The sequence below is a fragment of the Platalea leucorodia genome, assembly GCF_965183815.1.
Source record: "Platalea leucorodia genome assembly, chromosome: Z".
Lineage (NCBI taxonomy): Eukaryota > Metazoa > Chordata > Aves > Pelecaniformes > Threskiornithidae > Platalea > Platalea leucorodia.
The window spans coordinates 1,969,420-1,997,225 of NC_138858.1; the positions used below are offsets into that span (position 1 = coordinate 1,969,420).

Genomic DNA, 27,806 nt, shown 5'->3' on the forward strand with positions numbered 1-27,806 from the left:
TTAAAACATCAAAAAATAAAACCTTTGTCCTGGACAATCTGCCTCCACTCAGCACAAGGTGCCTGGCTTTATGCAAGACTCTGCTGGAGACACAAGGGCTGTCAGCTGAAATAGAGGCACACAAGACACTGATTTTAAGTACACTGGGATAGCTTTAAAATTAAAGTTGCCATACAAAGCCAAACTGAGATCATGTATCTCATGCATCATAGATTCAAGGCCAAAAATGGGGACGGCAATTTCAAGCTTTCTTGCTGTCAGAGTAATCCTGCTCCCCCTCAAGCTACGGCTTAAACATCCCTGCGACCTGCAGAAGGCCAAACTCATTCCAGTGAGTGTCTTTGGCACTTCTCTCAGCCACCTAGGTCCCCAAAATTTATTCTTCTCATTTTCTCTCCATCGACATTAAACCACTTTGATGCCTGCTTGTGCCCTAAGGCAAGTTTCATGTTCATATCTTTAAATATGCAATCTCCAGGTTGATATTTGCTTGGCAGGGGGCATCACGTACCAGGGACTGTCAAATTCCCCCAGCCTCCCCACCACGTAACAGCAGATCCCCTCTGGCACAGGGGATGACTTTGGAGTCTCACAGGGCAGGTTTCCATCTCCATGGGACTTGGGCACAATTTTTATTCTGCTCATTTGACTCCCGTTGAAATCAAGAAGATATGAAACACAAATAAATAGCTTTTTTCTCTATCTTTGCTCCACTATGACCTTCAGTAAGTTCCCTGCCTTTTTTCTATTAGGAAAATGTGTACCATAACCATGATAATAACAACAGCCATCGCTTTAGTAGCTGATCATGCTTATTAGAGGTATTAAAAGGCATCAGCCTCGGTAAGTCAAGTAGGCTATCAGCCATTCCATCAGAATTGGACCCAGAAAGAGAAAAATAGGTCTTGAGCCACTCCAGCTATAAAATGTGCATAGATGAAGGGGCGTCCCAAGGACGAGGCACAGGACAGGTTTGTACGAGGATGCCCGTGGCTCTGGAGCTGAGACGCAGGGACCAGGAGCGTGGGAGATGTCTCCACCCACATGGGACGCACACGGGAGCACCCCAAAATCCACGTCTCAAATCAGAAACCCACCCAGTTTCCATGCAAAACCAAACGGTCTTTTCACGAATCTTAAGTTTAAACACCTATTTGTTTTCTTCATCCCTAGATTCCCACCTGATTACCTCTCTTTTCTTAGAAATCATTAACATGTCATGAAAGCAACGCTCCTGAGCCTGGAGCGGCACTGCCTGGAGAATAACTCCGGTGTAGGAAGGCAGGCAGCTGCTGCGGCTCTCGCTCCCCAAATCCCACCAAATCACTGCAGTCATGACAGCTCTCTGTATCCTTACAGCTCCAGCGAGTAGCCAGGAGACAAGAGGTGCAGATTAATTTTCCTGTATTTCAAAGAATCGTGTTTACATTTTTAATTAGTTTAAGGCAGAGAAAACACAATGGAGCAGAAGAGAGAGCAAAATCCCTCCCGAAATGGAGTTGCCAACAGCGTGTTCATTAAAAGTAAGTTCCAGTAAAGAGCTGCAAGACGGGGACAGAGAGGGAGAGACTCACAAACACCCTCTCTGTAAGTCTGAGAATCGCAGATAACTCCCGTTTAGCTGAAGCTATGAAAGTGTGAAAGCTCAATACAAGCTAAAAGAGATTGTCGCAAAGATACGCTCACTCTTCCAGCTCCAGTTTAATAGCTAAAAGGCTTCTTTAATAACCAGGCCTTCAAACTTCCCTGTATCTCAGAGTAAGAGTAGAAGATACAGCTATTCCCAAAGATCCCACCTTCTAAGCGCTGCACATTCAAATCAGTTTTTTAAAAAAGGAAATATTTTTCCCTTCCATTTCTTAATAAAAAAAGCTTATTTCCAACGAAGCGCGTGGCGGGGAATGTGCACACGCTGGCGCTCGAAACATGCACCCAGCAGTTACACACTGAGAAACGCAAGAGCCTGACCCTAAAAAACAAAGTGATGAAGTCATCACAGGCAAATTAACTCTAAGCTGCCTGGCACACCGTAGCTTCTCACCATTTTTTTCCCCCAGTGCTTTGAAAACACCTGCAGAGCTCAGCAAAGAAGTAAACTGCAGCTGTGGTCCCTGCAGCTGGCAGCCGTGGCCGTATTTCTAATTCTAGGAGCGCTTGTGTGCCCTGCTAAAGAGAGATTTATCCGATTCCTGTCACAAGGAATCTGGATTGCGTCCTGGGATAGCACTGTGACGTGAAGAATAAATAGTAAGGTACAGCCACCGCAGAAAATTGCATCCATGCTGTTTATTGGTTAGAAAATGGACCCAAATTGGCTTTTTTTCTATAAGCGACTTCGCATTGCGACTTGTTTGATTTTCATGGGCTGGTGAAGTAAATATTTGATGTGGTGGTAAGGAGCTCATGTGAAATGCAGAGTACGTTGCTATTGTAATCCTCTAAATCCCGTGGTAAAAATCATGTTTCTCATATGTAACTCATTAATTGTAGTAATTGGACTTAAAGACCCACTTTTCTGCACAAAGACAGATGTTCCCTCCTGGATATTGTTAATGAGAAGCCATAATTATGATTAGTAAGTTCAGTTTGTGCATCTTGTTGCCCTTTAGCTCACAAAAGCAACAGGCAAATCCTGATGCTCAGAACTAAAATGAAACTCAGAAAGTCTTCCTTGTGCATAGCTGCGTGTTTCACGTTCTTCAGCAAACGTTTTACCACCGTGACCGTTTTCCAAGGTAATGCCCGTAATACGTAATTAGTACAACAGTTGAGCCCTCTTCCCCCAAAGGACGTTAAAAAGACCAAGTCGGCCTCTCGAAGAGAACTCTGGACGCAGAAAGTTGACATGCTAAGTAAACTAATTGATGCAAATGAGTAGCTAATTAAATTAAAATCATTTTGGTTTCTAATGTTCTCCAACTCAGCGGGAGTCTCACAAGTCAAAAAGAGGAAACCTTGGCACTGGGGCCGCAAGAGGCAGAAGATGCCAATACCATCAGGTGTAACTCTGAGCAGCCCCAGCATGGATTTACAGTTTAAAAGTTTCATTTTCTCAGCAGGGTTATTAAACACTTCATTGGCTCATTAGTTAGATGATATATGGCAACCAAGTGGAAATCCCAGCTACCACCGCCTCTCCAAGGCCCACACTGAACTCACTGCACTATCATCCTTCATATTTCAGGAGCACTGCACATCAGTGCAATCCTGTGTCAAGTCAAAAAGAAGCAGTTTTAGAATCATAGAATCATAGCATCATTTAGGTTGGAAAAGACCTTTAAGATCATCAAGTCCAACCGTTAACCCAGCGCTGCCAAGCCCACCACTAAACCATGTCCCTAAGCACCACGTCTCCCCGGCTTTCAAATACCTCCAGGGATGGGGGCTCAACCCATCAGGGCACAGGGCACAGGGCAGCCTGTGCCAGGGCCTGACTGCCCTTTGGGGAAAGAAGTTTCTCCTAATATCCAGGCTAAACCTGCCCTGGCGCAGCCTGAGGCCGTTCCCTCTCGTCCCAGCGCTTGTTCCTGGGGAGCAGAGACCGACCCCCCCGGCTCCAGCCTCCTTTCAGGCCGTTGCAGAGAGCGATGAGGGCTCCCCTCAGCCTCCTCTTCTCCAGGCTGAGCCCCCCCAGCTCCCCCAGCCGCTCCTCCCCAGCCTTGTGCTCCAGCCCCTGCCCCAGCCTCGCTGCCCTGCTCTGGCCACGCTCCAGCCCCTCCATGGCCGCCTTGGGGTGCGGGGCCCAGCGCTGAGCACAGCATTCGAGGGGCGGCCTCACCAGTGCCCAGCGCAGGGGCACCATCCCCTCCCTGCTCCTGCTGGCCACACCGTTCCTGATACAGGCCAGGGTGCCACTGGCCCTCTTGGCCACCTGGGCACCCTGCTGGCTCATGTCCAGCGGCTGTCGACCAGCACCCCCAGGCCCTTTCCCGCCGGGCAGCTCCCAGCCGCTCCTCCCCACGCCTGCTGCGGTGCCTGGGGTTGTTGTGCCCCCAGGGCAGGACCCGGCCCTGAGCCTTGCTGACCCTCACCCCGTGGCCTGGGCCATCGACCCGGCCTGGCCAGGGCCCTCTGCAGGGCCTTTTCTAAATCTACACGCATTTGTGCATATCAGGACATATGTTATCATGACTGACACCAAGTGAAACCAATATAGCACCCATCCTTTTCATAGTAATACTTTGGGAGAGCTACTTGGCGTTAATGTATTTTGAAATATGTCAAATGGGACATGAGATGATGTACTCAGCCAGGTTAGGGGTGGGGGTCGGTCTCCTCTCCCTAGTAACAAGCCATAGGACGAGAGGGAACGGCCTCAAGCTGCGCCAGGGCAGGTTTAGGCTGGATATGAGGAAAAACTTCTTCACCCAAAGGGCTGTCAGGCCCTGGCCCAGGCTGCCCAGGGAAGGGGTTGAGTCCCCATCCCTGGAGGTATTCAAAAGAAGGACAGACGTGGTGCTCGAGGACATGGTTTAGTGGTGGGCTTGGCAGTGCTGGGTTAACGGTTGGACTCAATGATCTTAAGGGTCTTTTCCAACCTTAACGATTGTATGATTCTATGATTCTATTTGCAGTCATTTCTCATAAAACCAATTTGGAAACTTAAATAGAACATTTCTGGGGGTACAGATATATTCTTATATTCAATAGCCCAACTGACAGGGCATGCATCAAAGATATGAAGCTGAAGATCTGCAGTTGAAGATCACCTGGTCTGAGGAGGCAGCTGAAAATTGGTCTATCTACTGGGGTGCAAACAAGCGTTTGTCTTCGTAAGAACTGAGAGGATTCTTGAAAGATTAAGAGTACTAAGATGAATCCTCTACAATGAGACTATAAAAGTCAAAATAAGCTGCAGAAATCAGAAGGTAATGTCAGACTTGTAACTAAATGAGGATAATCTTTTCTGGCCCTGCACCTCGCACCTTTTCACAATTTTTTCTATCCAACAAGATAAAAGACAAACACTATCCATGCCATTAACTAGACCTGCTTCTAGTAATGAAGATCTGCAGGCACGGAGGAATCTGCACGGATGCTCCCACAGAGATATGTCATAGCTCGCAAAACTGAAAGCGATCAATCTGGAAAATTAAAATTATTTAAGAATTTCGTCTGTCCCAGATGCTTCTGACAGTAAGGAGATTGGCAGCCTGAACTTCAAGGGTGGGGAAGGAGGGCTGTATAGCAATGCAAAGCCAGATGTTTTCCCTATTAAGTAATCAAAGCTGGTAGGGTATATCTTGCAGTACGAAGAGGTAATTTTCTCATAAAAGTACAACAGAAAATCACAAAAGGATCAAATGCCACTTACAAGTTATTTGGTATTTCCACCAGGAAAACTGGTGTCAGGTTAAATGACTTAAAAGTTGAAACATAAATATGAGAATAACATGTAGAAGTAAGCTTACTTTTAGCTCCACGGCAGGATGTTCCTGTTTAAGTAAGACGGTGCCTCTCAGGGGAACAGAATATGTAACTAGATGAAAAATATTGTTTGAAGACTCAGCTGGTTTACATTAGAGGTGGGAAAAAATATTTTTCATCAAGAAATTGAGTTTCTAAAAATGATTTTTGAGGTGATAATCAACGGCGGCTTGGCTCATTCCGCGAGGCGAGTTGTTCCAGAAAGAGGCAAAGTTTAATTTAGAAATACTTGATAGTAGGAGAAATGAAGTAAAAAGAGAAATAAAACACAAAAGAGAAAGAGACAATTTAATCACTCTCCAGAATACGATACCAAGCAGGTACTGGGACTGCCTATTGGTGAGGCTTTTGAAATGGCACTGATGAACTTCACACATTTTTACGTGCTACGGCTTCAAAATAGGTATAGAAACAGCGAGCTTGGAAAGGACGCTTCAAGACAATAACAGCACAGACTGCTCAAATAAATGGAAACACGAGACAGATTTGGTCTCTGCCTTCTCAGCTGCTCTTCATGTTTTTAATCTATTTGCTGGAAATACTATGTGGGACAAATAAGTGTTAGGGCAAAAGTGGCTCGTTGGCCGCAACTGCTCGGTCATAACACACACAGTCCCAAATTAATACGGAGAAACTGTACATGCAGTGGAAAAAGTTTTACTTCTCTGCTTATGAAACACAGGAAGATGGAATGGCCCATCATTAAATCTTTCTACAGATTTACAGTATAATTATCTAGATAAACTTTTTTTTTCATGATTTGACTGCTGCTTTGTATTGAAATAGATCCTTTCTATCAAAGGGGAATCAGTTCACGTATGCAGACAAGCACCTAAATCCACACTTCACTTTACACCTTCCAGTAGTCCCGTGGATTTTAATGAGACAACTCAGGTGTCTCAAGTTATCTGCATGCTAATTAAACTTTACTGGACTGGGGCCAGATTTCTCTAATAGAGAGGACTGACCCTTTCATGACACTTCTGTGTCAATATATCTCCCAGATGAATGGGGAAAGCTTGTTTTCATAAAAAGAAACGTGGAAGAAAAAAAAACATTTCAAATTGAAGAGGGGGGCAGGTAAAGGCTTATGAAATAAAAGAATAATTTTCCTTTGAACCTGGGAGTTACTAGTGCAAAAAGCTAGGATTTCAGAATAAAAGGCTCAAGAATGAATCATTTCCATATTTTCAATGAATTTATAGACCTTGCTTACTGTAGACTATGATAAAGAGAAGTCCATAATCTCATTTACACTCATCATTAAAATAAGGAAAAAAACCCTATGACAGAAAGATTTTTATACCCTATTAACAAAAGACTTCTTAGTTGCCTTTGAATTCAATGACTGAATTCAAATTAGAAGCAAGAGGTTTTCATTTATATTGGCGCTGGGATTTTTTTCTTGTGAATGGTAAACTTCCCTCCCCCCCCCTAAAAAAAGGACCCGCAATTTGGTTGTATAGCTAATTAATTAGAGCTACTTGATTGTATAGAATAAATGCCCTCCCAAATTAACTCCCCACTTTGCATGAGAGGGGATTAAACACTCTAAAAAATGGATAGCAATTAAATGCAGAAATCTAGCACCAGAGGGTTCTAAGGTCATGTCTCCAAAATTTGCCTAATTTGTAGCCAAAAGCTTGATTCGTGGAATTTCCATCTCTAAACGCTCCACCTCAGCTCTGCTATTCAAGACACTTGTGCGACCGTGATTTTACCAAGGCTCCTGTGAGGAGCAGTCGATTTTCAGCGCGACTGAAAATTCTTTCTATATTCTTTCTATATTCACTCTTCTAAGGATCACTGTAATTTCAGCATCTACTGAGGCCTCAAACCCTTGCTCTTTGAGATTATTATGGCCCAGGATTCACTGCTTAATACCAATATACCCTTTTTTCCTCTTGAGTTCATCCCTTATTTATTTGACCGTTAGCTCACGGTTTTAACACTGGCTTTGCAAACCTTCACTCTTATCTTGTTTTTCTGGGGTTTTTTTCTTACAATAGCTATAGGAAAAAAAAAAAAGGCAGCACAAAAAATGCTTCACAGAGCTCATTTTCTTATCAGGCTTTCTTATCCCATTTGGTAATGAAATCAGTGTGTGGGCCAGCCTGGATACGGGAAGGATTTGTACTAATGTCCAGGCAATATCCAGCTGCTGCTTTTTACACAGGGATGTTTACTGCCAGATTTCTTCACCTGACTCTTCATTTTTACTCCCCAAGACACCCGACATTGAAAAGACAAGATTTTTTTCCAAAGAAATAAACCTTGAGCAGTTCATCTGCAGTGCAACCCTTCCCCTGCGCTCCCAGCCCGTAGCCAGTTTGGGGCATATCCTACAGCTTAGCAGGAGGAAGGAAAATCAAGCTCCGTTTTGCTGTACAATAAAGTGGTTTTTAGCTCTGGGGTATCACTGAGTGATTCCAGGAAGACCGAGAAGACGACAATTTGGATTTCCAACTACACTTTTATGGTTGAGTAGCAATAGAAAAAATGCAGCATTTTTACAGTCTCACAAAAGATACAGGAGCCTGAAAAGGCTGAAGTTTTAGAACTGTGACACTACATGAAAACCACCACTTCACAGGCGGTATTTTCTATCACCTCACACTTGCTTCTGCAGAAGAAAAATGACCTCCTCTAATTCAGGTTCACTTAAAGTGCAGCTGATCATCAAGACCTAAAAGGAATTTTCATTTGTGAGGGTAAAAAAACCCCACCTTTCCTGTCCATTTGTGGAATTTATGTCAGATCTATAATGCAATAAGCTCAACACTCCATCAAACATTTTCTATTTAACCTGAAAGGGGACTAAGTCAAATCACTTATATGCCTATGTGTGTGATTTGCAAAGAAGAGCGAGTGCAGCCACAGTGGGGACTGGAAATACCATGGACCGATTCTCACGCCTTCAGAATAAGTATTAGGAACCTCAAGTGTTCGATCACAAAGCAATGATGAAAAGGTGCGATGTCCTATAAAATATCAACGGGAAGGGCTTAATGTGAAGAGTTCAGATTTACTGGGCTCAAGGCAAAAAAAAAAGGAAAAAAAAAAAAAAGAAGAAAAATGGTAGATTTTAGCTCTGGATTAGGCTGATGTCATGACCCAAAACCAGGAGCACAGCCTTTTAAATATTTATTCATATCCTCGTGGCAAAATCCCCCACAACTGAATAATGATTTCTGTATGTCTTTTTTATGAACCTTATGATAGAGTTTAACAGCTAATTATAATGTCACTACAGAGATATACTGAATAGATAAAATATTGGAGGAGATACCTCCTTTTAGCATCAGGTCAGTCAAAGCCAAGAAAAAGCCCTGTGCTCATCTATTCCCTGGGCAGGATCCAAAAATTAATTTCGATGCTAATATTGTATGAGGGCAAGCGTTAGACATCAGCTCCAGGACCGTGACCTCAAGATACAAATACATCTGGAGCTTCAGCACGCAGTTGGCTGTGGGGCAGGCGGTGAGGCTGGTTGAAGACCGGAGGACACCACTGCCTGGTGCTTCCATACAAGCTACTCTATAAAAGGAGATATAAAACTCATAAGGCTAGAGGGAGCAGAGTCTACAAACCAGCAATGAAGGGATTTCAAGGGAAAGGTCCGCTTAACTTCAGGTTCCTGCTTTTTAAAGTCTTTGCTGGCAATCTCCGGATCAATCTCTGCAGTTCTCTGTTGCTTTCTCCCCTTCGGAATTCTGCAGGATTGTTCCATCAGGGTTATGTATTGCCTGAAGGGGGAAGACACCTGACTGACATGCATTTAAAAAATAGGACAGCAAAGCAAAGAGTAGTTTAATTGGTTTAAGTGACTTATTGCCCTATTACTTTATGACAGAGGACATGTAAAAATGTCTTGAGTTTAAGAAAATGTAATAATTAATTAATTCTATCTACCTGATTAAGGAAAGTAACAGGTATTCCAACATGGGAATTTGCTAAGAGCCTTTTAAACCTGAGATGCCCATAAGTGGGGTGTAATTAGCAGCTGTGGTCTATAAGGGAATTTGCTCAGCTGGCCTGCAGAGAGCTTGGCCACTTTTGCTCTGCCAGTGGGGATGAGGGAGCAGTGACTGCGCAGGGCTGTGTCAGTCTTCTCTTCTAGGAGGTTTGTTCAAGCAGAGAACTACATCAGAAACTTTGTAAAGTCACAAATATCTTCAAAATTTCCCTTTCATGGGTATCTAACTACGGCCGAGATATCAGCCATATATGTTCAGCCTGGAGAAGAGAAGGCTCCGGGGAGGCCTTATAGCAGCCTTCCAGTACCTGAAGGTACAAGAAGGCCTACAAGAAAGCTGGAGAGGGACTTTTTACAAGGGCATGAAGTGATAGGACAAGGGGTAATGGCTTTCAGCTGAAAGAGGGGAGATTTAGACTAGATACAAGGAAGAAATTCTTCACTATGAGGGTGGTGAGGCACTGGATCAGGTTGCCCAGAGAAGCTGTGGATGCCCCATCCCTGGAAGTGTTCAAGGCCAGGTTGGACGGGGCTTTGAGCAACCTGGTCTGGTGGAAGGTGTCCCTGCCCATGGCAGGGGGTTGAAACCGGGTGATCTTTAAGGTCCCTTCCAACCCAAACCATTCAGGATGCTATGATCATGCTCATGGGTAGTATTAAATATTCAGAATTGCTGGTGAAATGAAGCACTCTTTCTTGCCACCTCTTTTTCAATGCTTTCTCTCTCCACTCCCATTTTAAAAGAAGAGAAGAGAGATCTGGGTTCCAGAGGAGTGGGATTCAGCAGTGGGTACTGGAAGACCAACCTAGTTTGGAGGGATCAGGTGCAGGAGCAGGATCAGTTCTGCACACCCCACTGCCCAGAGGCACAAACAGAAGTTAACATTTACAACGGAAAACTTTCTACAAGAAAACCAGTAAAGGAAACAACATCCGTCTGGCTAATGACTCTGAGGACAAGTACATTGAGAAAAGCAAGAGAAACCATACACAGAAATAAATAGCCCCCAACACCACAAAATAGCCCGAGGCAGACCAGAAATGAAGTTACACACAATTCTAAAAAGTAAAAATTGTGGTTTCAGTATAACAGTGAACACAATAATTTGAATGCCATATATAACCCAGCAACATGTTTTCATCTATGTGACAGAGTCTAGAAAAACAAGTTTTTTCATTGCTGCAGCATTTGCTTTATTTATTTCCATTGCTTTATGGCAGACGATTGCCATAAACTTTCAGTTCTTAATTTTGCCTAATAACAAAGTTCTACACAGTGTTTGTAGGAAATATCGCATCTGCTTATGTGAGATTACTCACTCAAAAAAAGGCAAATTTATTTTTCAGGATGACGGGATTCTTTATGAAGATAAGTAACATGCCCCAACCTCCTCTCTCTTTACCACGCCTCCCAGTTATAACGGTTAAAATGTAAACGGATCGCCTTAGAGAACAAATAGCCCTTTCAAGGTAACCAGGCTTACTCACGAGAGTAAGGCAAGTAGAATTGTATCCTCATAAAGTAAAATGCAGCCCTACGTAAAGATGAATGGACTCTTATATATAAAAAACAATTCAGCAGCACTATTTGGCAAAAGCAGTTCTCCAACAAATAAGGATTTATCTACTGTCAGAAACTGGATTACTCACTGATGGATAGCAAGTGCTTCCAGTAAAAAATGCAGAGATGTTTTGGTAGCTTGCTTGTTGCAAACATCAACCTAACATATGCTGTATGGCAAGAAAGCTATGCTTGGAAAGCAGCATTAGAATAGAAGAGGGTAAAGCTGAAATCTCGAAGGTTGTCTGAGCCAAACTGGAGATTATCCAAGCTAAAGGAGTAGGGTAAACATTTGAAATGAGATACCAGCCTGCAAACCCTTTTTATTTTTCCTTAATAGCTCTAGTAGTTAGGGTTACTAAGGCAAATATTGTTACTCAAATTACACCAGTTCACGTGAAGACCAATTCTAGCACTGGGCCTACTTTACTAACAAAGCCGATACCATATATATCATAGAAATGTCCTCATTTGATCCAACGGTGAAGTTTTACAACAGCTCTCTAGAAATGGTGCTGCTCTGGAACCAAACCCAGAAATGAGCTGGAGAGGCACCGTCCCCTCTCGCTCCGCCGTGCCCCACGCTGCCATGCCTCCCACCCATGAATGAATGTCTCACTACAGCCACACGCAGCCATTTAATCTAACCCTGAAACCAGCCCACAGCTTCATTCAACAGTGATCCTATTCTACAGCCTTTTTTTTTTTTTTTTTTAATAATAATTTTCTTTCTCTTCCTTGCGCGCTTGCTATTTAATTTTTAAGTAGGTTGCACGCTGGAGTGGATTGCAGTCAGTTCTTTTCCAGCATACATAAATAGTCCTTTCATTATCAAAAAGGCAAGCCTTGAAACAAGAGTCAAGCATTTGGCGCTGGTTCAAGTTACTGTAGCATAACAGGAGACTGGAAACAAGACCAAGTGATTAATCTGGCATCGCATTTAATTCATTTTTATCACTTGTTAACTCTGATTTTAAGGTATTGCCTTGTCCTGAATTTTTATTCCAGATTGTCAGAATGAAATGCTAGATTATTATCATAAAATTGTATATATATCCACTTTCCATTCTGCCAGAACTTCTTCAAGGTATGGGACAGTCTTGTGCTCTCTATTTGTTCCTGAACTGGAAGTCAGTGGTTCAGATGAGTGGTACCAGAGCCTTTTCCCCCCCTCACTCTTACCTGTTTGAGACAGAAGTGGTGTGTAAGGGACTTTCGGTTCTATTGCACTCATGGGAGGAGGTAGCAAGGGGTTGGCAAAGCTGCGGAGAGGGTGCGTAGGGCGGACGCAGGCGGTGGGGATGGTTCTGCTCGGGGCGTCCTCGGTGGTGGAGTGCTCAGGTTGCGTCTGCGGTAGCAAGGACGGCTGCTGTGGTGCTGGTCCTTCGTTTACAGCTGCAAGAGAATAGTCAAAAAAAAAAAAAAGAAAACCCAAAGAACTATTATTGATGTATTTTTTATGTCCCATTTCCTACTTTTATGGTCATTTTCAGCAGAAGGGACAGTATTAGCCTCCACCCTCCAAGAAGGTGCGGAAAACGTGTAAACAGTTCCATCAAAAGTTATTGGCAGACGAATTAAAAACCAGATGTTCCTCAGAGCAGCCGTGTGCCCTTTGAAGCTCAACACGTCCTCCTTTAAACAAAAACCAAAAAACAAGCACGATATTTTTATCTCCTTCTCTCGATGTGCCTTTAAGTATTAAAAATCAATAAACACATAAATACATCACGTGGAGATTGAAACAAGCTACGACTATGGAAACTCATTATATTCAGCATGACGGTGCTGTTGTAATAACGGAGAATAGCTAGAGACAAAGAAAGGACTTAATTAATTTCCACATAACCAATCACCAATATTATTTTTCCTTGAGACAGCTGTAACATTTAGTGTGCCAAAGCAGTAGGTTGCTCTTTTATTTGCCTATTTTTAAAGTCCATTCTTCAGAGATTTAAATGTTCCATGTCAACCTCCTGATATAAAAGACAGCTTCCCTACGTTCTGCAGTGTTTCTTAAAAGCTTTCAGTATCAACCTCTGTCATGGACTTTCCATGCCAGAAACCAGAAGCAAACGTAGTATTAAGGAAAACAAAGGTTGAGACAAAGAGAAAAGCCCTTTGTTTCTACAGCCCTCTAGAAACTCATGTTGTACCCAAACTATAAATTACAATATGTAATTGGTAATATTGTAATATGGTGAATGGAGTTAAATCCAGTTGGCGGCCGGTCACAAGTGGTGCTCCCCAGGGCTCGGTACTGGGGCCAGTCCTGTTTAATATCTTCATCGATGATCTGGATGAGGGGATCGAGGGCACCCTCAGTCAGTTTGCAGGTGACACCAAGCCGGGTGGAAGTGTCGATCTGCTGGGGGGCAGGAGGCCCTGCAGAGGGCCCTGGCCAGGCCGGGTCGATGGCCCAGGCCCCGGGGTGAGGGTCAGCAAGGCTCAGGGCCGGGTCCTGCCCTGGGGGCACAACAACCCCAGGCACCGCTGCAGGCGTGGGGAGGAGCGGCTGGGAGCTGCCCGGCGGGAAAGGGCCTGGGGGTGCTGGTCGGCAGCCGCTGGACATGAGCCAGCAGGGTGCCCAGGTGGCCAAGAGGGCCCAGGGCATCCTGGCTTGTGTCAGGAACGGTGTGGCCAGCAGGAGCAGGGAGGTGATGGTGCCCCTGCGCTGGGCACTGGTGAGGCCGCCCCTCGAATGCTGTGCTCAGCGCTGGGCCCCGCACCCCAAGGCGGCCATGGAGGGGCTGGAGCGTGGCCAGAGCAGGGCAGCGAGGCTGGGGCAGGGGCTGGAGCACAAGGCTGGGGAGGAGCGGCTGGGGGGGCTGGGGGGGCTCAGCCTGGAGAAGAGGAGGCTGAGGGGAGCCCTCATCGCTCTCTGCAACGGCCTGAAAGGAGGCTGGAGCCGGGGGGGTCGGTCTCTGCTCCCCAGGAACAAGCGATGGGACGAGAGGGAACGGCCTCAAGCTGCACCAGGGGAGGTTTGGGTTGGGTATTGGGAAAAACTTCTTCACCGAAAGGGCTGTCAGGCCCTGGCCCAGGCTGCCCAGGGCAGGGGCTGAGTCCCCATCCCTGGGGGGATTTAAAAGCCAGGTAGACGTGGACATGGTTTAGTGGTGGGCTTGGCAGTGATAGGTTAATGACTGGACTCGATGATCTTAAAGGTCTTTTCCAACCTTAACGATTCTATGATTCTATGAATATGATTATCATTGTACAGGAGTTTTCAGCATGGGTATGGTCCACAGTGTTGTCTAACATCACCTGTACTTTGAATGCAGAAAAAGGTTCTCCTGAAACTTATTAGATGCAAAATCCTCTAATCCTGTAGTCTAAAATTAGAGTATCTTCCATGGAGCGCGTGCAATGAAGAAGATGCTGTGTAGGAAGAGGGATAGAAGACAGCAAGAGGCGGGATGCACACTCACACATCCCGACGGCATCGCCCAGATTTATGGCACTGCTCTTTACCTAACGCTGACTCTTGGTCATGAAGAGAAACTCACTGCTGCTGTTTACACCAGGAAACAATACCGTACCACATTACTCAGACTTTAAGAAGTTTAAGAAAGCAAACAAAGACAGAAAAAAGAATTCTGAAGAAAAGAGATTATTTTGTTCTTGTAAGGGAACTGTACTTGGAATAAACAACAGTCTTCAAAGTTTTGAAAACTTTAAAACCTTTAAAATCTCTTCCTGACCACCATGCCTGCCATGACAAGCTGAACTAGTTCAGAATTAATTACTAGGAGGACTAATAAGTGTAAGTCTGCTGTGGTGCTTTATGGATGGCAGCGAGAAATTCATTTCCCCATGCCACAGGAAAGAGCCTACCACTTCTATTTCTATTTTCTTCCTATTGCAGGATGAGAATAAGCGAATTGGATGGAAAACTCCATCTCATATCTTCTTTTCCAAGTCCTGCATCACGAGTGCCATTGAGGCTTCCCTGGAGCTCGGGTCCGTGGCTTCTCCTGGCCCCTTTCCCAGCTCCTGCTCCACTGCCCCAAGGAGCAGCACTGGAGAAAGTTCTCCCCATGGTGAGAGTGCCCACAAGGCCTAACATTATTTACAACCAGAACAGTGGAAGGAAACAAACTGGTTAGTGAAGAGCCTGATCACAACAGGAACTTATTTAATTTGAGCGTGTCGGTGTTGTCCAGTGTCTCCACAGTATCTATGCCAGCCAGGATGGCTCACAGCACAACAGTTAATCATGCAGCTTGTGGCAGGAAACAGAAATCTGGGAAAAGCTCAACCTTTTACTGAAGAAAACAACCTTCCTGACACATAGATAGCAGAATTAGTTATTATACTGGGACCCAAAATGCTCCAGAGGATCTGGTTTCTTTCAAAGCCTGCCGCAACAACCAGAACTCATTGTGCAAATAACATGCAATTACAGAGCCAAGTCAAATCTCAAGGCATTTTATAATAATTAATGTCAAAGTATATAAGTAATTACAACCTACTAAGTGGCAAAACAATTTTGAAAAATGGAAATGAGGATTTGTCCTCATTTCCACAGCCCCATTGCTTGTTCCTATGGCAATATCACAGACATCCCTGGCAATATTGAACACCACGGATAGGAACCCAACTACAGGATCCAGCCAAGGTCAAAATCATCTACAGTTTGTAAAAGTTTGCTCGACCGTGTCTCACTTTCCTTGTTTTCACCTTCATCGCTCTTTGCATTATCATGCCATCGCCCTAGCTCTCCTTTTCCTTCCTTGCCCAGCAGACCCCTCTCTGTTTTCTGCTCTGAGGACTAATATTCTCCTTAAGGAGGCCAAAGATATCGAGGTTATTTGTAACAGGGCAGAGCAGAATGACAGCTTAGCTCATTCCACCCTTACTCACTGCTCGCACATTCAAGAAAGTGTCACAGCGCGTTGCTGCTCTAGGCTACCATGGGCACTGGTCCCTTCTCTCCCTTCACCCTGTCTTCCCTTCAAGGAAGATGGAAAATAGTATGTGAGCCTCATAGAGGTATACATCTGAGGTTACAACGCTTTCTGGAGCAAATCCTTGGTGAGGCCTTTGCTTAAAGTAAAAATAAAGCCTTTTGTCTATGCTCTTAGCCTCAAAATGTCTTTCAACATATTTGTCAAAGTCTGAACTTCCGATGGAGCCCAACACTTTTCACTGGGTCCTTAAGGATAGTTCTTTTGGGATGCTCTTGACCTGCTTGGAGAAACAAGTAAACCAGACACTTACTGCTACTCACCATCAAATAAATACCTTCTTGGTATTTTCTGCAGTGGTGCTCTCAGATAACAAAGCTTCATCAGCTTTATCAGCTAGCATCAGCGTAACAGTCTCTGCATTAAAAGCCTTTCTATTAAATTACTGGTTTAGCACATGGGTACGTTTTATCTTATGGATTTAGTTGTACTATCTGGAGACCTACATGACCATTATTACATAAAAGATTTCAGGTTATCATCCAGCTATTACTGAAGAGAAAGGTGTGATGACTCTATTAAAATTAGAAGCTAGAGTTTGGATTTAAATATTGAAGGTAAGTGGTCTAATGAAGGTGCTTCATGCTTGAGAAGACTTTTTTCTCAAATCAGATGTGCATGCTTGCAAACATAATGAGAACCATCAATTTGCAGCTCACTCAAGTCCCTGCAGGAAGAGAGGATGGATTGTTTATCTGAAGGATGGATGAAGATGAGCACATCGCTACTGCTGCCTATATCACCTACATCAATCCCCTGCCTAGCAGCCAGATACTTGCCTTCATACACCTCAAGAGAAGTGCCCAAGGATTCCGATTATTTCGACTAATCCAACTATTACCTTATTTTTTTTTACAGAAAGTAGACTCCCAATTGATCTTTAGGATAAAGCAGACAACACCATGCTGCATTCCAGTTGTGATCTTTTGCTCTTGAATTTAGTAAAATATTTTGCCAGAGTGAAGAAAATATTATGCTACACATGAAGAACTGTTCTAAAGCCCAGTAAAACCAATTAGGGTCTCTCATTGCTTTGGAGAAGCCTTGGGTAAAGCCCTACTTGCATTCATCTTATATATGAGGAACACTGAGAATGAGCTTGCTTTGAACTTCAATAGCCATGGACACTGCTCACCAAGCAGAAGAATAAATATCTGATATAAAGTCTTTTGATCTTCCCTTTGCTTTCGCATAATTGTTGGTTGGTACAACCAGTTTAATGAATTTAGGTCTCTGAACATATTTTTACATTGTATATCTTCTCTGAAGAAGTAACACTGGAAATATTCCCACTTGGATCTGTAGCTGTTGGCTCTGCCACAGTCTGAGGTAATGAAAAATCAATACGGATTGAACACAGAAGGCAATAACAACTCAAAGTATGTGATGGTAGATGGGGACTCAAAATGACTGAACTTTATTCCATATCTGCTAATGGCTTTCTGTGTATTTTTGAACTTATACAGGTTATAAACACCACGGGACCAAGACTGTACACTTGTATAATGCTGACAAACCAGGGCCTCATTCCTGCTGGGATCGCTGGATATTATTGTAGCACAAGCAGTAATATTTTTTTAGTACGTTTATTGTCAGGTTACTACTCCCGTGCAATTTTAGGTACATCCCAAAGAATACTTTTGAGAAATACTTTTTAAAAATTCCTAATCTAAACGTGAATCACGGGAACATGGCAGAAGCATTTTTATATCATCTGTGGTTAAATCCAAAGAATTACATACTGAAAAAAATAAATTGCTTTGCTGATGATTCTGTTTGTAGAGGAAAACAAAGAAAGCGAGGCGCTAAACAGGACCTTATCCACAGCTCCATTGCAGCACTCATCCCACTTCTGTGAGATGTGGCATCCCTTGCTGAAACCAAACTGGGCCGTTGAATAAAAATGACCATTTCCACTAAGTCCAGAATCCCAGGAGGGATTTAAGCTTCCCAGCTGGATGGGCTCACTGCAGAGCTGACCGGTCACAGCCAGAAAGCCAGCTCCGAGAGGAAAGGCGCTCAGCAAATATTTGCTTTTGTGCATCTCTCTTTAACAGATCAATGTAGGTAAAGTTATCTCCATTCCATAATACTTTTCTATGGCTATCTCAAGCTACTAATATAATTGTTTCATTGTTGTGGTTTACACAACTTTCAGTCTTTCTTTTTAATACTAGAAAATAATCTATCTCTATTTAAAAAAACCCCCATATTTTCTGAACATCCCCAAGTTTTCATCATGTGGATTATCAGGGCAAGACACTGATGAATGGCTCCCTCTAAAAATGGTGCTGTTTGTTAGACCAGTTGTAGTCTTTGGGGTTAGCCTAAAGAAAAGTACTCTGCCTCCAGTAAAAGTGTGGTCAGGATCGGACCGCCCCAGTACCTCCCAAGTGGGAGACAGTTTCCTCCAGCTCTCTTCTTTCCCTACTGGAGACCATGATGGCTCAGTATCTCCGATAGCTGTGGCAGAGGAAAACAAAGAACATCTTCTTCCTTCTGTAACACATGGCAAACTAGGCACGTCACCATCTTCTCCTACCCGTCTTGATAAAATTGTAAGCAGCGGATGTGACGGAGCTCTGGAGGAGCCTGGAGGAGAAGGCAAACCGTGGGAAGGATTGCTGACCAGACAACAGTCACTTTATTATGGCTCAGAGATGTTTTCTGTCTGGAAAAAATTGATATTTAGCAATTGTATTTTATGGTTGGTAGTGTCACCAGCAGTAATCAAACAAGCAAGACAGCCTATTATTCAAGCTCTGGCTGGGGCCTGACTCCCCTTTCCATTTTCTTTAGTTTCCTCTTCAGTAGAACATTTGTCCTAAAGAAAAGTTGCAGCTCTCGAATCTTCAGGTCAATGAAAAAGGCCTTCAGAAACCGAGGAAGGTGTTCGAGCATTGCCTGCACGGCAGGATGCAGAGCAACACCCTTGCTAATGGCGTGGCATATGATTTATTCAGGGATTGCTACATCTTGATCAATAGGGTGCTCGGTCATGCAGTACCGCAGGTAGGCTCTGTCTCAGAGGAATTATTGCTGGGTATTTCTTTGTCAGACACAGCTGCAATTGGTCAAGCGTCAAGTGAATTCTTCACTGAGGGGTAAAACACGCAAAAAAGCTTTATGTGTCATCTCTATAGTCTCTTTAACTGCTAGTTGCTCTCAACCGCGTGATCGTATTAAGAAAACAGCCAAAAATAAATAAACTCAAAGTGTTCAGGGCAATTTTGTCGATCTATCCCCATCCTCTGCTGCAGCGAGGTGGTCGGTGAGGCAGTGGGAGGTGAGCCACAAACGAAGCAGCTGCTTCTCAGTCGGATGCACTGGAGATTGAGCGCTCTTCCAGATGGGCTGACGTCACCCGCGCTGGCGTTCGGCAGCAACAGCACCGGTGCTGAGAAAAGCTTCAGACATCATTTCAGAAAAACGCTTTTATATCCCTTCATCCCTCCCTGGACTGAAAAGTAATGAACACTGCCATGATACAAACCTAGTGAACTGCTTGGTTGGTTGTGACAGTGTCAAGTATCACTAGAAAACAAACACTATTTCCACTATTTTGTCTGTGCCTTCGCTTCATTGCCGTGGCGGTGAAAATGTAAGGTACAGCGAAGGAAGAGAATATTTCATTTGGAGGTATTTTGTATGATCTGGGAGCTTTGGAAGTCAATAGTCTTTGCTAGAGAGCGCTACTGCAATGGCGGTAACAGGTTGTCATTGCACATTGTAAGGGGCTTAGATAATTTTCAAAATACCACACAGCCTTGATTACCCAGACCTCAATAATCTGAAACTAGCCGTTATCCAAACAAGGCTATGTCCACTGCTTTTGAATTATTTAACGGGGAATTGCCTAAATTACCTGAAATCTTCACTGCCTGAGCTTTTTCAAGGCCCATCAGGTCTTCTCAATAATTAAAGCTGTTTTGTACACAAGCTTCTTGCAGAAAACTTTTGCGTATTAGCAATCGTCTGTTCAACTCTCAAGCATGCACATGCATGCAAACCCGTACCTTTCTATACAGACCTTCCCACAGGAACAGCCATTGGATCCAACGGGATTTCAAAGACATTCCTCTTTTTGGAAATCTCACCTGCAGATTACTACACGTGTAAATCTAGTGGCCGGCCCAGGCAGAAGCTGGATGCACCAGGGATGTGTGATTTTGGGGGTTGTGCCTAACCGATCCCTCCGCAATCGTGCCCCAGCCAGCACTCCGAATGGAGCTGCCTGCATCCCTGAAGCATCAGCAGAACTAGGGAAACCTCCCTCACTTTCACAGCTGGACTTTGGATCTGAGGGCTGGAGGTGCTCAGATCCATTACGAGCAAGTCGCGATGATGATGGCTGGGCAAACAATTCAGTCTTCAAATTTTTCTTCTTCCGTCTCCATGATGAGGCAGGGGGTAGTTAATTTTATTTTTGTTCCCCCCAACATTTAATGTATGCCAAGCAAGAAACTGAATCTACTTTGTTTCTGTGCGTTGCGTTTGTGGTGGATTTGGTATTAATTTAAGCAGCAGATCAAAACCTGATTATGCCAGCGAGGTCCTCCAGAGAAAATTGCTGTCTAGCTTTGAAAGGACCTCAGCAACCACACTGAAGAGAAGGGGAATGGCATTAGGGTGATGACTAGGACACCTGAACCCACCTTTTACTTACAATCCCACCACTGGATTTCAATCACTGGTCCCCAGGGACCTGTCTGAACTGACTGAAGGCAACAATCAAATAGGAAAAATCAGTCATTTCAAGATGAGCTCCCCGTGGACCAGCAGCACAGACTCTCTGTGATGTGAAAAAAATACGTGCAACAGATTGACATTAATCTGTCAATAATTCAGACTTGATATGCAGCAGAGTTAAGGGAGAATTGTAAGAAAATATGAGCCCTCCAACTATAATTAATATGCCAGAGCACGTTCGTTAGGCTTGAACAAAGAACAGATGGCTGCCGGTGGGAAGAGGCTTACAAGTAAGTTGTGAAGGTGAGGCTGGGGCTTGCGCTGCGTGCGTGAGCTTTCCCCAGCCCATGATAAGGTGAAGAATACTTATGGGAACACACAAACCACAAATCTATTACTCCAGAGGAGTAAAAACGAATATAGAGCTCGCTCTAGAGAAGAGACGAGTGAGGTGAGACAGGATGAACGGTATTCAAAGGGATACAAGGATCTGCAAAAGGAAGAAAATAAACTGTTCTCTATGCCTGCTAGAATCGAAACAAGAAACAATTGGCTTAAATTTTAGCAAGGTAGATATGAAAGAAAATGTTTCTAGCAGCGAGGGCAGCTAAGCCTGGGAAGACACTGCGTGGAGAGGTTGTGTAAGTGCTATCATGGATGATTTTAATGCGTGATAATACTAGATTCTGCCTGGAGATGAAGAAGAGCTCTTGAAGCCTGCATTTTTCTGGGAATATCCTTATGAATAAAGCAAAGGAAATTAAAGTACAGTGAAACGACTGACAGACCTGCAGAAAAGACAAGATTGGATTAGAGATGCAGGGACTTTTAACTTTTAAGGTGTTCAGTACAGATTGGAAATTGCAACTGGAGCTGCTGCTGGAGAAGAGGTAGCCCGTGGCCAGTTGCTCTTACCCAGACTGGACTTATCCTGGCTCCCAAAAAGCAGGGCGGCATGATTTGCATTGGCTAGAGCTTTTACAACCCGATTGTAGAAAGCAACCTATTTCCAAACACTTTAATAGCAAAGAGCAGAGGAAAAGCACTGTACTGACTTCTTCCTGCTCCAAAGGTCCTGTCCACAGAGAGGGTCGGGAACGGCACCGGCCGAAGGGTGAACTGCGGGTGCGGGTATCCGCAGGTCGGGGACGGCAGGATCCCGGGGTACTGGGCACTTTCTAGTGTTGGCACCGGAATGGCGCTGACGACAGCTAAAAGGAAAGAAGGAGAGAGAGATTAAAGGAATGCTTTCGGAAAATTAAAAAAAAGTCCTTAGAGGGTCAGTAGGGAACCAGAAACAACCACATTTCCAAAGCAAAGTACCCAAATGCTCGGTATAAAACATGCCTCTGCCCACAGAACCCACCTCTGTATACAGAAATATGCCTCTTTCTTTGGTATACATTGGATAATTGCCAGTGCAGTCTGCAATTACTTATCTGTAAAATTAAATAGTTTTTTGCCTGTGTTCCAGCTATTCAACACATTTTGGGGGGTGCTTTATATCCCTGGACAAATAAACGAGAAGGAATGGATCAGGCAATTTAAGGGCTTGTTTCAGTTGTTTAAGCACAGGTCCCTGGGGCCATTTCTGATGCTTTAGGAGAGCCTGCAGCCCTCAGCCGCTGCTCTGGAGGAGCGTGGGCTCCTGCACCTCTTCCATCATGTCTGCCAGCTTCACACCAACGTCCCTGACACCCTCGGATGTCCCCAATGGCACAAGACCTCATGTTTACCCATCAGCTGAGGCTGCCTGGGCAGCATTCCCCACTCAGGAATGTCCAAGCCTGTAAGGAACAGGGGTGAGACGTGCCAGCAAACCAGTAGCTAAAAGTCTGAAGTTGAGGTTGAGCTCTTGAGCTGAATTTATGTGGAATGCTTTGATTTGAAAGCCGAGATCATAGCCTGATGAATTCAGGCTTTGCTGTGAGTTATCTCCTTTAATTTCAACAGGCAATGCTTGAAGAGCGGATAATAATAATGCTATACAAATCATAAATTTCTTTGTAGCTTTTAGGAAAAACTTGGAAGCTCTCATTAAAGTTTTGCCCAGCTAAACAATAAGCAGAGATTTTTGGCTCCTTGCTGATACGGTTTGGCTTATCTAGCACCTTTCACACATGAATTATAAACAATGCTGTAAACTTTAAGATAGTCGTTACAATTACTTCTAGCTCCTAGTACATCCATTACACAGAGCGGCGAATTGGGCTACCTGCCCAAGGTCACACAAGAAGCCATGACGGTGCCAAGGCTTTAGAATCATAGAATCATAGAATCGTTAAGGTTGGAAAAGACCCTTAAGATCATCGAGTCCAACCGTTAACCCAGCACTGCCAAGTCCATCACCATACCATGTCCTCGAGCACCACGTCTATCCATTCTTAAAATACCTCCAGGGATGGAGACTCAACCACTTCCCTGGGCAGCCTGTGCCAGGGCCTGACCACCCTCTCGGTGAAGAAGTTTTTCCTAATATCCAACCTAAACCTGCCCTGGCGCAGCTTGAGGCCGTTCCCTCTCGTTCTATCACTCGTTACTAGGGAGAAGAGACCGACCCCCACCTCGCTACAGCCTCCTGTCAGGCAGTTGTAGAGAGCAATAAGGTCTCCCCTCAGCCTCGTCTTCTCCAGTCTAAACAACCCCAGTTCCCCCAGCCTCTCCTCATAAGACTTGTAAGACTTGTGCTCTAGACCCTTTACGAGGGTATTTTTAAGAACACGGCTTTCAGCGAGACAACGCTGCACTTCCAGAGGTAACGGACAAGCGTGGAGATGAAGAAAACTCATGAAGAAATGCTAACCTGGGTGATTTGAGCTTCAGAGCTGCCTGGGTTCAATTCATCCACTCTCAGAAGAGAATTTCTACTATTCAGACATTTCATTTTGTCTGTATAGGACATTTTTATTGACAATATTTATAACATTGCTGCTACAGTGAAAAATATCACTCTTTATTGAATCCTATTAAAGAACAACTTGTTTTTCAAAGTCCACTCCTTCATTTCTTTTTAGGGTGTAGATACCTAGCGCTTTCATTTTCAAAATAAGATGGGATTACTATTCATTGCAGTACTCTGTTGCAGAGGAGCTGGAGAAAAGGTGACATCAAACATTTTCAATAAATCTTTGCAATTTCAAGCAGATATGACAACAAATCTGGTCTGTCATAGCCTGTCAGCAATTGAATTTGCGCTTAATATTGATATACTAAGACACTGAAAACAGAAGTTCCCTGATCAAATCATGGAGCTCCCTAAACACTGGTCTACATTTAAGATGTACTGTATCGTGTAAAAAAAGCAGCACCCACGAACAGCTTACAGAAATGACAAAGTAGGACATTTTGAATTGCATTCAAGCACCCCAGAGGCTGCCAAAGCAACGGAGGCGACATGTTTGTATTTCCCTGAAAAAAAAGAACTGTTGTGATTTTCTGCCTTTTTAGGGAGGGGGATAAACAGAAAAAACCCTCCCCTAAACCTCTCTCCAAACGGATTTACTCTGTGAGCATTTTACTTTCCTCTTTCGTAAGTAAAGATTACAAACAGAAAACAGAATTACAGGTACAATACTTGAACGTGATACCCTGCAGACTTTCTCAATTATTTTTCTCTGTAAATGCTCTTTTCCATACAACAGCCTTGGTATTTGTGACTGCCTGTATTTCAGCAGCATGAGAGCCATCAAAGATATCACTAAAACCTTATCAAATTTATCTGGTTTATGCTCCTTCCACTTCAGCAAGCAAAGGCGCATTATGGAGTATATTTGTGTTGAAAGACTGCAAATACTGATTACTGAGAGGAGCGTGAATACTTCCAGATTTGGTATTTAACAATTAACAGTATGTGTTTTTTACTTCAGAATTACGATGTTGCTTCTTCAACCTATTTAATTGCTCACTGCTGACAATTTCTTTCAGTATCAGGCAAACAGAGAGAAATTAATTAAAGCATCTAATCTGACAAAGACGCAATTCTATATCTTCTGGGGAAAGAAACATATTAAGCGTAACTCAGCCTGCACAAATGCACAAATAAGACTCTTAATAAATCTGAGTTTAATTATTTGCAAATCATACTATGTTGTCGCTGTGGATTAGATTTATACTGTTGAAAATATAAATAAATAGAAAAGAGGACATCAAAGGACCCTCACCCCAAGGCGGCCATGGAGGGGCTGGAGCGTGGCCAGAGCAGGGCAGCGAGGCTGGGGCAGGGGCTGGAGCACAAGGCTGGGGAGGAGCGGCTGGGGGAGCTGGGGGGGCTCAGCCTGGAGAAGAGGAGGCTGAGGGGAGCCCTCATCGCTCTCTGCAACGGCCTGAAAGGAGGCTGGAGCCGGGGGGGTCGGTCTCTGCTCCCCAGGAACAAGCGATGGGTCGAGAGGGAACGGCCTCAAGCTGCGCCAGGGCAGGTTCGGGTTGGGTATTGGGAAAAACTTCTTCACCCAAAGGGCTGCCAGGCCCTGGCCCAGGCTGCCCAGGGCAGGGGCTGAGTCCCCATCCCTGGAGGTATTTAAAAGCCAGGTAGATGTGGTGCTTGAGGACATGGTTTAGTGGTGGGCTTGGCAGTGATAGGTTAACGGTTGGGCTCAATGATCTCAGAAGTCCTTTCCAACCTTAACGATTCTATGATTCTATGATTTGTCAAAATGCATCATTTCACTGAAAAAACTAAGTATGTTTAAGAGCACTTTTATCTATAAGCTGTAGAATAATGTTGACTTGACTTGTACTTAACTAACACTGCTATTGACCCATTGCAATTACAATTGATTTGGGTCTGATTTTGCTTACACCACTCCAAGTCTATTAATTTTCTTGGACTGCTGCCCTCCTTTCAATCCAGGCCAACCCAGGAGGAATCCCACTCAAAAAAGGGCAAATTGCCTGACTGTGAGATTGGCGTGGTTACAAGATGGGAGTATTTCCCACGGCATGGTCAGGTGGAGTAAGAGCTTTCTCCCCCTCAACCCAGAGGTCTTCCTTCCAGACCATAAAGAGGGTGGAGGCTGAAATGTGGTGATATGTCCAGCCCAAGGCGTGAAGAAGTGGAATTCAATCTCTCCTTGGGCACCTGTATCCTCCTAAGGGTTGGGTACTGAGGCTGAGCAGCATGACCTGAATCACACCCATAATGAGCACAAATTAAGGGAACACATGAGCACAAATTAAGGGAATTACTTAGCTCCTACTAAGTAATTTAGTGAACAAAGCCATGGTAGGTTATTCCCTCTCCTCTCCTTCATTCAGTTCCTTCTATTTTTTTTTTTTTTTTTTGAATGTATCATTTGTGATTTGCCCTTCTACAAACCTACAAATACGTGCTTACATTTAACCATCAGAGCTAGAAAGAAATTTTGTGATGAAACGGATTTCTGTCAGTATATGTTCATTTTTCTTAACTCAGACTATTTACACAGATGTACCAATTCCTATGGATTTTTGATCGGATCTATTTTGTGAGGTCAAAGGTAGAACTTCTAGCTAAAAGCTGAGAGCTACCAAGAGATTGACCACAGGGCTGCTCAGAGGAAAGGTGGAGACCCAAAGCCTCATCCTCCACCGGGAACTTCATCACTGCCAAACCCTCTCTCCGGTGCCTGCGGGCTCTCACTTATCCCTTTCCTCTGCTCAGATGTGAAACAAGGTCACCTCAGAAATTTTAATAAGTTCTGCAGGATGGGAGAACCTATCTAATGCTCTCCAGCCTTCCTGTCTTTCTTGTGTACTTTGCTGCTTCAAAGAAGATTCACTTCATCTATGAAATTTGTTTGATGATAAATGCTCTGCGGTCACTAAAATTTAACACCTATTAAAAATATATTTTCTCCTCATTTACTTGGCTCTGTAAGAGAGCTGCTCCGTATTAAAAAAGCACACAGTGGCACGGCCAACTACTATAGACAAAAGAAAATATAGCAGAAACGGCAATAATGTCCAGCTGATTATAATGATTGATAATAATAATAATAATAATAATAATAATAATAATAATAATAATATCGCAATATACATCTGTGCAAAGCCTTCTGCTCTGGCAGCTTGAACTCTTACCCCTGGTTTCCAAGTTTTACAGTAGGAAGACAGAGGGATTTATCCACCACTATCCACCTGGTAAAAATAGAAACAATGATTCTTTAGGCTTAGCCTGGGCTGAGTCTAGCAGAAGTATGCTTTCTGAATTCTCTCCATAGTTTTTCCACTGATGCGTTGTGAAGCCCTGGCAAGCTTCCAGGCCTTGTATTTTTTTTTTTTTTTATGAAGAAAACGTTGCTGATGCTATTTAACTTTATGAGGCATAACTAGATCATATTTGAAAGATCGTATGAGATCTTCAGATGGGTGAGCACGGCTTGCGGGATGCAGAAGGGGGTTGGGGGAAGGTCCTGGTACTCACGAGGGTTGTTTGGTTGTGAATCCATGGGGATCATGAGCTTGGCACGGGTGGCTCTGCGGGCAGCGAGTGAGCGCTCTAACGTGGACATGCTGCTTCCAACATCTTCTGTCTCAGGACCTAGAGAAACCAACACAATAGCTCAGTTGAAAATGCTGCAAATGAATGTTTCTCTTCACCCTATACAGAATCATAGAATCATAGAATCGTTAAGGTTGGAAAAGACGGTTAAGGTCATCGAGTCCAACCGTTACCCCAGCACTGCCAAGCCCACCACTAAACCATGTCCTCGAGCACCACGTCTGCCCTTCTTTTAAATCCCTCCAGGGATGGGGACTCAACCCCTGCCCTGGGCAGCCTGGGCCAGGGCCTGACTGCCCTTTCGGTGAAGAAGTTTTTTCTAGCAGAAAAGATCAATAGGTTTTTTTAGAATTCAGTTATTTTAACTGATCATTAAATATCGTCACCTGCAAAGAGCTGTGTAGGCTCTTTTGGCTGCCTTTTCTGAACAAAATTATTGTTTGCATTTTCCCGTAAGAGAATTAAGATATCATGTCCCCTTTTTCTTTGTCTCTGAAATTATCTTGAAAACCCCATTCACTTCATAAAAATATGACATTTTTCTTGCAACTTCCTTGTTATAAAACTATTTTAAAATTCAAGTATCGAGACCAGAAAAAGGCTGCATAAATTCAGGTACCTACAACACCTGGCAGCCAAGAATGGGTCTTCGAAATACATCTGAAGAATGATGTGAGATTGTGATTCCTTGTGAGATGCCACGAG

General features: G+C 43.9%; 1 protein-coding gene across 1 annotated transcript in view; it reads right to left on the bottom strand.

Annotated features, from left to right (window-relative positions):
- DCC (DCC netrin 1 receptor) overlaps positions 1-27,806 on the bottom strand; it is a gene marked incomplete at both ends in the record, with an annotated part of 597,951 nt that overhangs the window by 3,055 nt on the left and 567,090 nt on the right. Inside the window, 3 exons of the mRNA XM_082336600.1 lie at positions 12,147-12,359; positions 21,670-21,834; positions 27,024-27,140. Of these exons, the coding sequence (XP_082192726.1) occupies positions 12,147-12,359; positions 21,670-21,834; positions 27,024-27,140 (495 nt within the window). The remainder of the gene's footprint in view (positions 1-12,146; positions 12,360-21,669; positions 21,835-27,023; positions 27,141-27,806) is intronic.